Source organism: Cydia splendana, chromosome Z, assembly GCF_910591565.1.
Source record: "Cydia splendana chromosome Z, ilCydSple1.2, whole genome shotgun sequence".
In the NCBI taxonomy this organism is placed as follows: Eukaryota; Metazoa; Arthropoda; class Insecta; order Lepidoptera; family Tortricidae; genus Cydia; species Cydia splendana.
The window spans coordinates 19291805-19309994 of NC_085987.1; the positions used below are offsets into that span (position 1 = coordinate 19291805).

Consider the following 18190-nt stretch of genomic DNA (forward strand, 5'->3'; position numbering starts at 1 on the left):
GGTGTACTTATTCATTTAAATGCATATAAATAAACGGCTTATCCGGGTTAAGCGTCACTAGTCGGAGTCACCCTTTTGTAACCAACCGTGTTTGTATTTTGAGGTTGAGTGATAGAGCTCATGCTCTGAAAACCCGATATTTATTCCAATCACATTCATTAGTACAAAATAATCAATTTACATATGTAGGTACATATTTACTAATTAAGTATGTTTTGTAAGTGAATAGTTTTAAGTTCTGAAATAACGGCAGATAAAAATGCAAATCTGTTGTTGTTCTGTTTAGAAGTAGGTACTTACAATACTAATCACATATTACGAAAAGATATAAAATCATCTTTGGACTAGCGTCTACAGAAAATTTCTCAGATTTCAATAGTTTTAAATCTGTAAATTTCCATTAGCATATGAAATATTGTAAAAAATAAAGGAGAAAATATTCTCATCCAAAGCGATCGTTCGGTATTCTTTACAGAACATTGCTCCTTGGACACCTACAAAATTACAATACAATAGGTAACTAACTCATGTCATGCCCCCTTAAAGCCAAATAACTGAAGCCACTTCAGTCACGTGAAAACTTAAAAACAAAAAATGTCGTTCTATTGACATAATTGCGTCGCTCATTAAGGTTTGAGCCAAACGTCGATGGGCACCTTGGTGAAGGCGGCGTTGAGGAAGGCCTGGAAATGCTTGGCGATGGACACGCTCGCGGCCGGGCGCATCTCCTCGATGATCTCCGCCGCGTTGTTGTTCAGGAACTGGTTCATTGCTTCGCCTGAAATATAGCCACAAACTTATAAGTATTGTTCAGAGGATAAAAGGCTGAGGCTATTACGTGACCCGTTGTCTGGGGTTACAACCGGTAAAAGCGATGAGATGCAAAGCGACGCATTAAAGACCGGTGACCCGATACCAAGGGACTAGTACTTACCTAATTATGACAGTTGTCTTAAATAGATACGATCGCATAATTACATCGAGACGCTTTCGCCACTCACCCGTTTACTTTATTTTGGACAACGAGTAAGAAAGATCTTTACAAGCTGAATATTATATGTAGATTTCATACCAATGACGCTTCCATAATTGACGGTGTCCCGCACTTTGAATCGGGAGTTCCGCAGCTTGAAGTCCACCAGGAGCCGGTCAGCCGCCATGTACTTGACGTTGTCTCGCTCAATCTCCTTGCCGAACACCTTTGCGATGGCGGCCACATCGACTATAACAAGTTATATTACGAGCTTATGGTAACTTTTTTTTGTAGGAAGGTTTTCCATTGATACTTACTTAGTAAAATAAAGATTCAGTTTAAAATGCCATCATTTTATGGTCTTCATCAGCAGTTTCACTTTACTCGACTACTTTACAAAACTGTGCTTTCTGAGAATAATTACGAGTAGGTAAGTTATTTAAAAATTACTCCATTCACTTTAAATAGCTCTGATAATCCCATTACCTACGATCTTGACCAGATATATACCAGATTACAACGGGACCAACTGTGAAGCTATCCCCCTTCAAACAAATAAATAATTTTGTTGAAGGTACATAAAATACGATGAGACGAATAACCGACGAATTCGGAACTTGCTCGATCAAAGTGTTTTTTTTTTTTTTTTTTTATGAAATAGGAGGCAAACGAGCAGACGGATCACCTGATGGTAAGCGATTACCGCCGCCCATGGACACCCGCAACACCAGAAGGGTTGCAAGCGCGTTGCCGGCCTTTAAGATGGGAGTACGCTCTTTTCTTGAAGGTTTGTAGGTCGTATCGGTCCGGAAATACCGCTGGCGACAGTTCATTCCACAGTTTGGCTGTGCGAGGCAGGAAGTTTCTGGAGAAACGCACAGTTGAGGACTGCCAACCATCCAAGTGATGAAGATGGTAATGTTGTCGCGTAGGGCGATGGCGAAAAGAAGCGGCAGAATTGAATGCCAACTAAAAACAAGTAATTGCTTACTGAATGCAGCCCAGAAGTCTCCTTGGGAGCGCACAGGGAACAGCAGCACCTGGCCCGACACCTCGTAGCGGCCCGTGATCTCGATGCGCGGGAGCACCAGCCCCATGTCGATGCGCAGCTTGCTCAGGTCGGATCTGAAAACAATTTTATTATTTTCTTATATTGTTCTAAACAATATAATACCGTTATGTATGGCAGACGCATGTAACAAACCGATCAGCTCAATCTTCATAATCCACTGTTGATTTATCCCTGAAAGTTCGCTCTCACTAAACAGGTGCAGAAAAAATAAATGTACTTACATATTTTAGTATAGTCTTTCTAATAGACGGCTAATCCTATTGTCTAGTGTTAAGTAAAACCGCACGTGCTACTTACCTGCAAAAAAGGGTCTTAATTATTCTATTTGGCACCTGAGCGCGGACTAGTCCAACGCTCAAAAAACCAGTGTAAGTGCACTCTCCGATAACGCGCCTTTGTTACGCATCTCGATGACACATTATAGACTGGTTATGTAGCGTTCGACTCGCCGGCACGAAGTACTGTACTTTTTATGCAGGTGTTTGTGGCACGTGGCACGAGCGGTTTTACATAACAATAGACAATAGGATTAGCCGTCGGGCTCTATTAGAAACCTACCTACTGCACATTCATAAATGCAAATCACTGTGACTTACGAAAATATTTTAAATAAGTCTGGTACCAGAAATGTATGGTTAGGTAAAGGACTTAGCCATTATACATCCCCTTCCCAAGCCTAATTAGTAAGATAACTTTAAGATTGCGTATGCGTTGATAGTTTCGGTGCGTGCCCGTCCGTGATTAAGTCCCTAGCGTTGCAATCGCTCAAGCCATCTTACGCGCGATCTCGACGTTTGCGCAAGCTCGACAGCTGCGAGGATTGCATTTCAACGACCCAAATGCGCAAAATATGAACGAGATGCGTTAAGACAATGCTGACAGATTAATACAATAACAAAGGTATTGTCATGTCAAATATCAAATTGCTTGGGAAATCGTTTGGACGTATCTCATTATTTTACAAGTAGAATAAACATTCTAGTTTACAAAGAAGGTAAGTACCAGATTATGCGCAATGCAACATATTGCAGAAATCAAATCGCAATTGCAAACTTAATATAAAGCATGTAGATAGTAGATACCTATAGGCAAAATAAACCTGAAAATAATAACAATGTTATTGGTTTAAATACCTAAGTACTTATATTATAACAATTTTTTTTTGTACCTAATTATAAAATTCGATTGATTGTATGCTCCAATTAAGCAGTTTTTAGTAGAATTAGTTATTTTGATAGTTACGAAACTCGAGAGTATGCTCAATGTTCGGGCATGTATGTGGTATGGTCTATTTAAACCGCACCTTATCTTAGTGACGGTGTAGTTGCTGGGGCCGAGCACGGTGATGTTGGTGAAGGCGGCGGTGACGCGCACGGGCCCGGCGTCGTTGGCCATCACGAGCCGCTCGATGAGCAGCGGCTCGACGGCCGGCACGCCCAGCTCGGGCAGCCCGCGCGCCAGGTACGGCCGCAGGTGGTTGAACGACCGCTTCACGCACGAGTCCAACTGCGGGTCGCTGCGGCTGCACGGCAGTATGTACTCCGCTGGAAATATAAGTACTATAAGTAGTGATAATAGTGAAACTGGAATTATTTATTGTTCATCCATCACAGAACTATTTAGGTATTTACCTACAAACAGGACGAACAACGAACAAGCGAAGTTTACTCGCAAGTAGGGTTGCCAACCGTACTATATTATATAGTATTGTACTATATTTTGGCTCTCTGTACTATATAATTTTGGAAAAATATATAGTACGCTAAAATACTATATTTCCGATTAAACGTATATTACACTCATGTTTAGTATTTTATCTAAAAGTACTATATTTTTTTGAAATGTACTATATTTTTGATGCCTTATTCTGGAAAATACTATATTCCACCAAAAACAAGTTGGCAACCCTACTCGCAAGTGTAAAAAATTCCTCTGTACAATCTTTTAATCGCGTGTTTAGCAAGCTTCATTTAAATACAAAGCCTTTTTATTTCAAATAGCGCGCCTTGCACTGTGGGCTTTATAACCAAAATGTCAAGTTGCACCACACTCCATTTATAATGCAATTTTATTGTTAATATATTTCGCAAACTAGGGCACAACTAATCTATACGTTGACCCTGTTCCCCATCGGTCCCGAACAGTCAGGATCAAAAGTAACGTATCGGACTATGCGTCAAAAGTAAATACCTATAGATCTACCATTCTGTAATAACTAAACTTTAACAAAAATATTTATGTCTCTACGAGTACATGTTGAGCAATTATACTGTTAACTGTAGCGATACATGATTACTTGTAATAATATTCCAGGGTGGCAGATACTTTTGACGCGTTGTATCATCCGTTACTTTTGACGCTGACAGAACATATTATACTTCGTTATTTTGAACTTCGCAGAAGTAAGCTTGAGATTCCAAATCGGGCACTATTTGCGGCAAAATTTTAAAGTAAATTATATGTATTGGCCATGCTACATCAGATAATTCCATAATTATTAACAATAAAAGAGCCTGATAAAAACTGCACCCTTACTTGTGTGAAGTTCTTTCTAATGCTAAGAAAAACGAAGTATAGAAATATTTTATAATTAGACTGATTCGAGGATGGCATTCCTGCCGACGCAACATTTAGCATGTGAACAATGGCTAAATCAGTTAATCAGCAATCAATGTATTCGCAAGAAATGATTAGGTACACGTGGGGCGGTTATGTAAGGCGCGAAGTGTGCCGCATGCCGTGACGCAAGCGGTCAGCGGTGGCAAGGTGAGTCGAGACATGCTGCCCGCCGCGCCGCCGCGCCCGTGATATACCTTGCATCTCATTTTGCCATCTTTCGTTTAGGTTAACTAGACCTTGAAATAGTTTTGCACTGCATTCGAGACCAATAGAAACTGTTTTGACAATATATCACCAATTAATCGACACTTTGATAACTCTCGGGTCGCACGTATTTAATGTCACGCTTTTAAAAAACTGATTAATTGATGAACAACCATCTTTAAATAAATAGTTAAAGTGTAAGTAAGAGTGAGCTACTCCTGTTTCAAGCCAATGATATGTCTTCACTTGGTACCTAACTACTAAAAGATGACAAATAATGTTTACTTAGTTCTCTATATTTACTTTGACATCGATTAGTAATCGTTAGGTAAGGTTTATAAAAATAACGTTGAACTTGAACGGCAATGGTCATTTCGTATACTATTAAGCTCTTGCACAAGGTCAGCGATTACATAAATCTGGTTATGTAAGTGGCAATACCGCGGCGACCTGCAAACCCACTTTATAGCATTTCTCGGAATATTCTCACATTCTTTCCTCTAATCCAATACCTAAACTTCTCCAATTGGCGATTATTATCATAAACAAAAACCACATTCAACCACTTTTACTTGATGTCATGAAGCAAGAAAAGAGACGATATGAGAGTAATTAGAAGTAGTTAGGTAGTTCGAAATTTGTAATTGTCAAAAAACAAAATGTTGTTGTCAAAAAAAGAATGTTTATGTTGTATGAATTATTGGTACAACATAAACAAAACTTATGAACGCGCTTTTACAAATGTTGTATAAGTATGTAGGTACTTAATCAATAGGTACTCTGATTTAATCTGCCATCGTAGATATTGGTTAAGTTGAAATGTATTTTATTTAAAACAAAGTATTGATGAATGTTTAATGTTTTAAGTATTAAAGGTTGGCGATCCAACGATTATGTTAAAAATTAAAATGAATAGGTAAGTAAGACGAGGAATTCTTAGGAAAATTATGATTTCCGATTTTTTCTCGGTCATACATAAAATTATATCTAATATTGTACCCTCTTAGGCTAGGTAATAAAGGCAATAAATAGTGCAGATAAGTGCATCATTTATTTGATAAGTGATGTGATAAAGGCAGGTCGTTTGACGCAACATTATAATAGTGTAATCCGAGCCGAAACGCCGCGCCGCCCCCCGGGCCCCGCCGCTCTCGCGCGCAACTAACGCTCGTTGTGAAACTACTTGAATGAGGCTGAAAGATGGCTCCAGCATTTCATCCTATCAATTATTCACATCAGTTTCTAATCTATCATATATAATACTAGCGAACCGCCCTGGCTTCGCACGGTTTAACAATTTATACACCTAAACCTTCCTCAAGAATCACTCTATTGATAGGTGAAAACTGCATGAAAATCCATTCAGTAGAGTTTATCGCGAACAAACATACAAACACACAAACAGACAGATGCGGCGGGGGACTTTGTTTTATAAGGTGTTGTAGTGATTAGCAAATAAGTACGAGTAGGTACATTTATTGCATCGTGATACTGAAGTAGGTCTCGGTACCTAGCCAAAATGCAAAAACCGGCCGATGCAGATGGCCCCGGACAACGCCAATCGTCATCACGTCTCATCACATGCCAATCATTTGCGCCGTAGCGAATGGAACGCTAATGTCTCTCTGTCGCTTTAACATGGAAGAATGATAGAGAGAGATTACCGTTTTTTCGCTACGGCGCAAACGATTGGCATGTTGACTAGGCCCACTGACGTGACGTATCACAACATAAAAAAATATTTTTATTGGTGGAGCTTTTTTCTACTTGCATGTATCGCCGTTAGATGTTGTCAACTTGCCATTTCTATCTGAAAGCGAATTAAGACAAATTTAATATACCGACAGAACTTACTGTACTCGTAGTTAGATAATAAACGCATTTAACTACCTACGATTCATCGATTTTGTCATTGGTACCGCAGATCATCATACAAGGCAAAAAAAACAATGTCTATTAAGCCTAAAGCACCGTACTAGCTAACAACTCGTAATGCTCTTGACCTGATCTAACTGATCAGTTTATTACGTTGTCAAAGGCATCTAATTAATCTGAAACGATTGTAATCATGTACCAATGTTAATGTGCACCATTAAGCATTATTGTCGCCAGGGATGTGCGTATTTTAAAGCTCATTCGTGCCAAGGTCAGTTTGAACGATTACGTTTGGGCTAGTGGGGCTACGCAACACCGCGCGAGCAAATACTCGTTCGCCGGCGCGGACGTCTGAGCAAACTTCAGGCGCATATATTTAGCAGGAAAAACTAACGTAGGTACTTACCTACCTACACACAACTCATTGATCAAGGTCTTAGCTAAACGTGTACATCGTTTATTTACAAAACCCAGTCATTTATAATAATAAACATCTGAAAATCATATTAATGACAAACCTTAACAGAAAACCACAACTGAATCAGTTAAACCGTTTTGGAGTTTTGGACGTTTGGGAAATTAGTTTATTAAGGCGAGGTATGCCCGAGAAAAATTTTCAGATTCTGTCAAATTACCCCATTTCACACACAAGCACACTTCACGCACACTACCTCAGTTTACTGGGACAGGTCAGTAACCCATCCTGTTTTTTTAAAGATGCAAATGAGAGTATTTTGAGTTTCGTGTTAACCACTAGCCTCCTTTGAGGACGAGAAACTCTAAAAAAGTTCCATTGAAAGAAGGAAGAGAAACAATATATTTTATCTTACTCTCCTTGTCTGTTCATGTCACATGTGACGTATTTAAATGTAAATTAACTAAAATCGAATTCATTAGATACGCGTACTAAATAAACCGAATAAATACAGAAGTCGTCAGATGAAAAACGTTATTTAGGTACTACTCTATTCAATAGGGCTTTCGATAAGGCGCAAAATTAATTCAATGACAATTTCAATGAAATCATATGTGTATTCCGATGATGTTATTATTATATAACTTACTTACGTTAGCTTAGCTTCAATCTGTATATATTTAGTTGTAGTACTTAGCTAATAAGAAAATTTTGCATGCTTTTTCAAGTGAAATGTAGGGGAGAGCGGGGACAAACGTAACGGCGGGTGGAAAGGAAAGTAACTATTGCTCTGTAAGTTTATCTAATAGTCAAAACACCACTCCGCTGCTATTAGGTGATAGACAGTGGCGCCCCCTTCACTTGCATTCAGTCGAAACGGGCGCCACGTGCTATTAGGTGGTGTGAGAAAACGCAACGTGATTTTTCTAATCAAAAGTACGTTTTTCGACTTTTAGTTATTTGATGTTTACGTTGTATTAAAATACATACATTTTCTGAATAATTGCATATCCCCTAGGGTGGCATTGTCCGGCTCCCGGTCTCTATGGTGGCGGGGAGCCGGGAGACGGACAGACATAACAAGCCGTTGAATGGCGGCGCCTCAGATTTAACGGTGGGTTGAAGTTGAGTGGCGCGGCCATTTTGGAAAAATATACGTCAAGTGGCGGGGCCTCCAGGGTGGTCATCGCGAATTTGGCGCGTGTTAGAAATATGACCGTTTCTCAAAAAATATGTATGAATGATATATATTACCTATGTATTATTGAATTCAGCATAAAGTGGTTTATTTGATTGTATACCAATGAATTACATTCTATTTTATGTGAATTATGCTGGACTTGATCAAATCTCATATTATTACCAATTTTTTTCTACTTTCATGTATAAAAATACGTATAATTAGGAAATAAAACAATTGATTGTAGAAAAAGCAGTTTTTATGACAAAACAATACATTTAATATGATTCACACGATAGTTCTAACAAACTTTATTTTACGCGGGAATTCGACCGTTAAGGAATACCATCCTTAATAATTGTTTATTGACGAATGCATCTTGCAAGAGTGGGCAAGCAAGGCATAGGGTTAACGGTTTTATTTTAGGCGCGAAATACGATGTCGCACAGAGGCCGGGAGACGGTCTCTGCCACTCACGGGCTTGTTATGACGGAACCGTCTCCCGGTTCGCCGCCAATTAGGGAAGTGTCCGGCTCCCGGCCTCTGCCAAGCAGGGGCATATTTAAAAAAATGCCCGCGTCATTTTTCCTACCCTTCAACCGGAGGCCCTGCCACCCGAAGGGATATTGATTATTGATTCGATTGATTGCAATTTATTTTCTCGAACACGTTCCGTTTCAAAGATATCTTTCATGTTTTCAGAAAAATGCGGTCGGGTACAAAAGTAACAAAGCCGTATAGGTACAAAAGTAACATTTACATCCCATACAATATATACCTATTGAATCTAATATGGGGTCACATGCTTAATGCGTCAATGATGATTTAAACGATGTATGCCATATTTATGAGTGAAGAAACTCTGAACCTGAATTATCTGAGTATGAAACATGTTTATAACAGAATAATTGATCTCATCACTTGAAATAAATTACAATTTCTAACGAGGACTTAATATTGATTTGTTTTCTTAAAATGCTAATGTTTATGTAGTTAAAATGCAAATATTAAAGTGTGTGATCAATAATAATTTACATAGTTATATAGTACTTTTTTGATTTGATATGTCATATTATATTAATTACAGCCCACTGTGTCTTGTTACTTTTGACCCACATGTGTTACTTTCTGCACGCCAACGGGGTCATAAGTAACAACAGACGATTTTTTAGTCACTCTAGTACTTACATACAAAATACACAATTATAAGATTAATCAAGATGTTAATTTACAGAACATGCAATGAAGTTATATATGACTACATTAATTTCATCAAAATAATAACGGTTAGCCAGAAACTAAGGTCAAAGTACAAAGTGTTGCGTTTCTCCCCGCTCTCCCCTACGCATCCAAAATTACTGTCCACCTATGTTCATCACTATATTTTTGCAAATAAACATATCGTTATCTTTATCAATAAATAAAGTCCTGGCAGGGTGGAAATTTAATTTAGGCGGATTGTTTTTCTCTGCATCTGACTGTACAGCTACGCCAAATTTTTGGTAAACTTACGGTTATATATTCAGAATCTGAATCTGTGTAGTTATATAGTACGAAAATACTTAAGATATATGGACATTCCTCTGGTCCTTGAACTACGTCCAAAAGAGAGGTATGGCCACTGTGAATTACATCTCGCTTTGTGTGGTAGGACACAGCACAGCAGATGTCATTCCAGATCTAGAGCAGAGCTCAACCTTACAGAAATCTGCAGCCAAATAACACTAGATCCTACTCATAGTATTGTTCCTGCCGGTGAGTATGCTTGCCAGTTATCAACGAGGGTGCGGAGGGTTAGGCACGGCAACGCGCATGTACCTAACACCTCTGAAGTTGCAGGCTATATCAATAGGCTACGGACACTGCTTACCATCAGACGGGTCGTATGCTTGTTTGTCATCGACGAGGTATAAAAAATAAAATTATATATGCACAGAATATAATTGAACTAAAAACTTTGTTTTATTTTATAGTAAATTTGGATAACAATCGATACATAGACAATCCCAGTAAACCAGTCCGCAGCCTGTAAGCCTCGTAGGCAAGTATATCTCGGCCTCACGAGCCGCAAAAACTCGCTAGGACTGAAGCTAGACCATAGTCGTTTATTTATTCTTGATTTCATGAAGGTTTGCAGAACAGCACGTAACCGCATTATACATCTAGGCGGACCTCACAGCAACAAAATAGATGTACCGCTTCAAGATTTTCAAGTAGTACACGAAATATTTACATATCGTTCCGTATTAATAGGTAATATTTGAAGATCAAAAGTTCTCTAACATAAATACAAGATCACAAAATTGTCATCACAATCAGTTCATTGACGTTGACGTACAGAAGTCACATGGGTACGTTTTTAAAATGACGCAATATTAGGTAATACCAGCATAATGAAAATTAACTCCAATCAGTAAGTATGAGTTTACAAACTTTTTTCATTTTCAGCGGGGTTTCAAGGAGCAAATTACTTAAATGATTTTGGAACCGTATTGTTTTAAGATAGTTTACTGCGTTTTTTAATAAGTATGCCACGTAAACAACAACAAATCAAATTTAAGATAAGACTCGAGCTCGATGTGATGATAATTTAATTACCCTATTTTTTTAAATACAATTTGTCTACTGGTATACTTTTTCGTATACGTATATGATTTAATGTCAAAATAATTGCAAAACCCAACTGTCAGTTTAGTGCGCCCCGCGATAGGACCGCCTTCGTTCAAGCCCAGCGGGCATCTGATCAAAGAAGTTGCGTGCACGGGACCGCTGATATCATGTTTTTGAACTTATTTATTTAATGTTAAATTTAAAAAAAAAGTAATCGCGGAATTCGCTCAAGCATAAAATTGCGCGTTATTAGAAGCAGTTTTCATATTTTTATCTTTTGTGCACAAATTGTTACGAATCTTTAAAGTCCGTTTTAGACCTATGTTCGTGATCGTTTTCTATCGAGCAAAAGTCAAATAACTTAGGATTCGAATCGCGGAAGTCACTAGAAAAAGCCCTCAAGATTGCTAATTGAATGTATGGCAGCCGTATTGTGATCCAAAAAAGAGCTACGGCTTTTTAAAAACTTCGTTTTCTGAACCCACTGCACCTTAAGCACACTAAAAATAACCTCAAGTGCCATGAGGTCTACCGTCTACAATTCGTCCGGGGTAAAATAACTCTTTAAAATTAATACTACCAAAGACATATGTAACTCCGTATAAGATGAATAAAGTCTAAGAAAAAAACGTGCCTCGGAAATCAAGAAAAAGTCATTCTCGGAGAGTATATTATTATACCATGATTCTCGGATAGATGGCGCACACACCTTTGGCCTATGGTCGGCTAGATGGCGTTGACGACCGTTTTATATTTAACAATTTTAACACATAGGTATCAGTGAATGAACATGGGTCAAAATGATATAAAAAGAATAAAAAAAAAAAAATCATTTATCCATATATATAAATTTTTTCGATAGTTTTATACGTTTTCATTTGGAGTTTTAGTCGTGTGTCGATAGATGGCAGTAAATTTACTGTGACTACAAAATTTACTATGACAGGACCCCTCTATACTACATACTACTATTCTCTTTGATACTACCTAATTATGCACATGGACAATCTCTTTCTCTACTATTTTGCACATAGCTTGGGTACGATGACAGCTGTCATGTGTGTGACAGCTGTCATCGTACGTATGATGCGTTTTATTTTAAAGTTATATAAGTTGTATGTAGATGACAGCTGTCACAGTATCCAAGCTATGTGAAAAATACGATAGCGCGCATAAAAAAAAGAAGTGCGTGGCGTGCCAGGGGTGTTGGATGAATAAGCAGGCGGCGAGACACACTGCAATCATGCCATTTAACGTTTGCTGTTATTTTTCGACAATAAGTAGCGTTTTTACATATTCTTAGGTATTTCCTTGCAAATAACAATTTCATCGCACTAGCCTTATAAAGGCCTATAAAGAATTATCATTATTTGTAATCTTGAAAATGACAGTAAGTAAAATGAAGCAAATTAAAAAATGTATCGTTGTGAAAGGTTTTGTTTCTTATTTCTTCTTGGTGGAATGTTTAATTCCACTCAGAAGAATTCCTCCTAGTAGGTATTCAGATCGAGTTTAATTTAGGAGACCATAATTTTTATACGAGTTTAATATCTTATATGATAGGTATTCATTATTGCATCATTTGCATCGCACGATGCTCACATCGTGCTAATGGAAAAGCTAAGCAAAATACCGGGTGTGGCCTGTAACATGAGCAAAAAATTAAACTGTAGGCTGTACTCCTCATACTGACCAACATTTGTTCAGCGATTTTTAAAAATAACTTGTGGTTTGATTTTTAATACACTTTAAAGTTTATTCTAAGACGCAATGTATTGCGAATTTTGTTATGTTTAAGGCGTGACAAGCAACGTCAATCACAATGATATGGCGTGGCGATGGCGTCCATTGAAGATAATATTTATTTTGTATGAAAAATAGGGAGTCTAAATACTTCATAATTTTTAAAAGTTGTTGAACAAAAGTGTCACCGTTTGAGGAGTACAATCTATGTTTTAATTCTTTGCTCGTGTTACAGGCCACACCCGGTATACACATACATTATATTGAGCTGAGTGACCATTCGAAATGAAAAGAGTGGATGGAAGAAGGTGTAAGTTGGAAGTAACTTGTGCGGATGATACCTATTTGGATGCTATCAATCAGTGACTCCGAGAACTGTTAAGAGGAAAGGGACCGGCCGCTTCTCTATATAATACCTACATCATTTCTCTCTCTGAATATTATAGAAACATTATAGAAAGTATGTTTACACAATTTGATGTATATTGACCATAGCTATAGCTCCTTCGTTTGACTATTTAAATTGTTTGATTATTATAAGAGTTAGGAGCGAAAAACGAATTCCATACAAACTTTTAAATGCTCCTAACTCTTGTTCTTAATAATTAAAATCCGAAAAAATATAAAACGGACATAGCTGGGCCGATATACACCAAATGGTGTCAAAATATTATCAATAATGTTAATATCCATGAAGAGGCGGTATCGGGGCGGTCGTCCACTTTCGTCTTAACGACGCTGAAGCACGACACGACACAAACAGTGCGCGCGAGCCTGAGCAGAATAATATTATCACTTTAGGTGTCATTTCGGGCAAGAGATGGCCCGTTTCAGCCTTGACGAACCTTACGCATGGACTCTTTAAAATATAAATGGTCTCATAGCGTGCGTGACTCACGTCAGGACGCTCTTGTTGGAGGTCACGCCCTAGTGTAACTAGGTACCCAATCGAACAGGTAGTCAATCACGAGTCTTCTCTCTCTTTCATCTTTTCCTATGAAAAGTAGTATTCATATTTTTGACCGTATAGTACTGATATCGTAGGTATGTTTGAGCACAGTAAAACAAAGTAAAAAACAGACTTAACGTTAGCGTCAAGCATATAACTCCCCTCTTTTTGCGTCGGTGGTTATAAACAACAAGCTCCATAAGTAAGTTTTTTTAAGTAAAGGACAAGTCGGTAGGTACTACATGGTACTTTTAAGTTATGTAAAGAGGCAAATTGATTAGTGCGGCTGTTACCTTTACACTATAATTGATTAGCAGAAACTGCACTGAGATGGGCAATTTCTGCTAATTTTAAGGTACCTACTTAAGGAAGGTATTTATTCTGCCCGACCTCTTAATATTTAGGTTTATAATCTAGAATTCTAGATGACTAATGTGTACATTCGTAATTCGTAAGGGTTTAGCTTAGGCCGCGACGGGGTCGGTGATGAACTGTGACGCAACCTTGACACCGCAGTTGCGCAGACGCTGGTGAAACTATTATTTTTGTAGTAACCTCACGATCGCGAGCCCGTAATTAGGGTATGACGCTAACTTAGCTACTTAGCTATTATAATGATGACGCTAAGTGCCTTTGACGTGGGCTTTTCTGAGCATTCAGTGCTTCGTCCAAAATAGCCGCCTACGGATGTTTTGTTTGTAAATGTCTTTTGAAAACATAACATATTTATGTTTAAGTACCGACTGCTACATGTTATTTTATTAACGATCTATCGACAATCCAAGAGTCATGTATATTTACTGGAAATTAACTATCACACCCGTGCTCGTGCACAAATAAATATACTTACCTACATAGTAGCATGGCATGGTACCTATTTAGGTAACCTATGGTAACCTATTTTCTAAATGTACGAATAATTTACCCTCTAAATGTGTTATGATTGATTGGTATGGTGTTTTATATTTATGTAGTTTGTATGTAAAGGTAAACTTTTTTTATTTAGTAAATGATTTAAAACTAAAGCTTTAAATCATTTCTTGTTCTGTGTTGTACATATTTATTATTCATTATTTGCAAATAAAATAATTGATTGATCTAGCCAAAATAGATTAAGTTGCATATTGTGAATAATGCAGTATAAATGGTCACCAACATACTGTATCTATAGTTCGTTTTTTTAGCATTAGAAAGAACTTGAAAGAAGGTAAGTGATCTTGACATGTCTTTTAATTGAAAAACGCTTTTTATAAATCAGTAACTATTACTTATGAAAGCAGAAGAATATAAATGATCGTATTAGATTCGTAATTGTTACATATTTGCCGTAACTTATTTTTAAAATGTGTTTTTCAATTAAAAGACACGTCAAGATTGTTTACCTTATTTCTAATGCTAAAAAAAAACAAAGTATATAAATCTACACCCGTGTGTGTGGAAGATTTACGACACCACACACCACCACATTCACCACACCACATTATAATTAATAGCAAAATATGAATGGACTCCTCGCTAATAGCATTACTAAATAATTGTACCTATGTACCATGTACCCACATCAAGTGATCTATCAGCGTCCATCAAAACATCTTTCAAGTGCTGTTTGGTATGGCACACGGTTTCCCGCAGTCAATGGTCAATGTTAGTTCAATGGTGTTTGTCAACAGCACACAATATATCATAAAAAATTAAATGCACTGATGGCTATTTAAGTATTTATACTTAGTGCTTAATTTAGATTTCTATACTTATCACTACTGGGGGGCGATTTTTGAATTTCGAGCGCTCGATTTCGTGTATTTCGTTCAATAATATCTCCACTACTAGGCATTTATAAAATTCTACTAATAGAATTGATAACGAGTGGTCAATACCAATTGATTCCAAATTTCTATCACTCGTATTTACAAAAATTAACATTTCACCGTTTTCCACCGATTTTCGAGTGACGAAATCGAGCAATCGAAATTCAAAAATCGCCCCCCTGTTGCAGGTAACGTCAATAATGATAAGTACCTATGTATTAAGTACTATATGTACCTACAGGAATTGAATTTAGAATTAGCTTATTATACAGGTTTTATTTATGTATTCGAAATATACAGTTAATAATAATGTCAAACAAAAATAAATTAAACTACTAACTAAACATACTAAACTAAAACTACCTAAAAAGTTAAACCTACAAATAGGTATCATTTATAATATTGATAGAAAAATATGTCTTATTGCGCGATTAGCGACTTGTTGGTTGTTTGAATGGATATTTAAAATAACAGTTTATTTTAAATATCCCTTATAAAAGTTGAACTCGATTAATATTCTCTCGAATACAGTTGCCATTATACAATTATGGATACGTTTGTTACGTTTTGCTGTTTACTACTATTACTGTTTGTATACCATGTTGCGTATACCCATTATAAAGCAAAATAAACTTCTGATTCTGATTAAGTATTTATTAAAACCTAACCCTATGCCTATTATAGTTAAAATTTAATCTGTGAAAATTACTGATGATAATATTAAAAACCCCGTGCCACTTCCACAGCTCTGTTATGGATGATTCCACTTATAATAAGCAGCCGGCAGGCAACTATCTACAAAGCTAAGTTAGTCTCATATTGTTTTGAACATGTTTATTTTCATTTTTTCCAAAAGCTATTTAATAATGTACGATTTAGATTTCTTGCAAAATGTAGGTAATTAGGTATATATGTATATTAGGTATTGTACATCCCTATACCTTCCTTGTGCAGTCAGCATTCAAAGCAGAGGATGAAACAATGCGCCAAAAGTAGTTAAAGTGGAAGTGGAATATTTACTTTTCCTACTAAAGATAAATCTCTACAGTTCGAGTTCAAAAGTATCAGTTACAGTCTGTTCTACATCCTACAGAAACATAATTATCTCTGTTTGTTAAGCTGTTAGAGAATGGTAGATATTTTTGACGCGTAAGTAGTCTCATTCGCTACTTTTATTGCTGACTATAAGAGTTGAAAAAAAAAATTCAAAACAAATAAGAGGGTAATAATGGGACATATTAAGTAAAAATATATGGTTTGGTTAAAAACATTAAAGATCCATTTTAACATAAACCTTATACATTAAATTTAATGCATATTATTATTATACAATAATATGATAATAATTATGCATGAAAACATACAAGTGTTACAAGTTAGGACTTACGAGTGGTGAGGGAGTTGTCGCTGTCCGCGGCCGTCCCGCTGCGGCACACGCCGGCCAAGCTGCACACCACCAGCAGGCTCTGCAGGAGGTGGCCCGCCATGGTTTTTTTTACAAATACTATATTACGTTTAAATGCGTGTAATATTCCAAAATCACAAGATCACTGCTTTGTATTACGATTTTTTCAGGTGTCGGTAACGTCAGTGGAAGTGGTGTGTGTGCTGGCGAGTCGCTGGGCAGATGGCGGGCGTGTGCTCGAAGGGGCCGCCGACTGGCGCGTGTTTCATTTTGTTTGAAGTGAAAGCCCTAGAGACGATGTGTTTTATTCTCGCGTAATTTTCGTCATCCCTCGCGGGCTCCCCACCTCGCTGTCAAACAAATTACAAACACCACGTGCTCACCGCAATCATAATTTGAATCGGAGTCAAATTTGCCTTTACACATGAGATAATAATAAGATAATTCGTCAGTCGAATTATGTCACCAGATACAATAGAGGACACTCCTCCCTGTCTTCTTAATAATTACCACATGAATTCAATAATCGTTTTGCATTCAATTACTTAAGTAGATGGGTAAAGACCCCATTATCTTGTGTAAAACAATAGAACTACTCTCTGAAAAAATATGAAAAATACCTTAGAAAGTTTTTATTTTTATTTATTGTCAAAGTTAAAAACAATCGCATTCGCTTCTGACCATAGAATACAAATACTCTCTTCTGGCCCTCGCCAGAGTGATAGGTGGTAACGTGGCCAAATATGCTCACGGTTCATGAAAATATTAAACAAATTGACATGATTACATTACACCCCTTTATAGTAAAAAGACGTACAGCCACAGGTAAACGTTATTACTATATTAAATGGGTTTTAAAAGTTATTTGGCATTATGCATGTAAATAAAGTAAAATGTAGGATAAAAATTGCTTATTTTACTCATTCCATTGTTATTTAATATTTAATAGGTACCTCTAAAACAGGTTCATTATTGGTTGAATGAGTAATGCCGTTACCTATTGGCAGTTTTAGAACGAAAAAGCAATAGTAGGTATAATTATAGTTTATGTGACTGCTACAAATCGGGTTTTAATGCCTTTCATTAGAAAGGCATTAAAACCCGAGTGTGGGTTTATGAAACGAACGAAGTGAGTTTCATAATAGAATCTCACGAGTGTTTTAATGCCTAATTATGTACAGTTACATACACTACTTTATCTACACACATATTGTAAATTTCCTATGATATATTCACTAACCTCATATTACTTACAGCCGACATTGGGGCATAGTTGCTCTCTGGCTTTTCATACTTTAATTTACAAATAATTTTAAAATTACTGCAGTAAGTAAGTA

The 18190-nt window shown here is 37.0% G+C and overlaps 2 protein-coding genes across 2 annotated transcripts in view; one reads left to right on the plus strand and one right to left on the minus strand.

Annotated features, from left to right (window-relative positions):
* The window catches only part of LOC134804902 (small ribosomal subunit protein uS14m), a 201748-nt gene that overhangs the window by 24136 nt on the left and 159422 nt on the right, over positions 1–18190 (plus strand). The gene's annotated exons all lie outside the window — the stretch shown is intronic.
* LOC134805265 (protein takeout-like) lies at positions 214–17272 on the minus strand. Its single transcript, XM_063778579.1, has 5 exons — positions 16836–17272; positions 3349–3589; positions 1965–2098; positions 1073–1222; positions 214–778 (listed from the first exon to the last, which is right to left on the minus strand). The coding sequence occupies exons 1-5, from the start codon at positions 16933–16935 to the stop codon at positions 627–629; spliced, it is 777 nt and encodes a 258-aa protein (XP_063634649.1). The 5' UTR covers positions 16936–17272; the 3' UTR covers positions 214–626.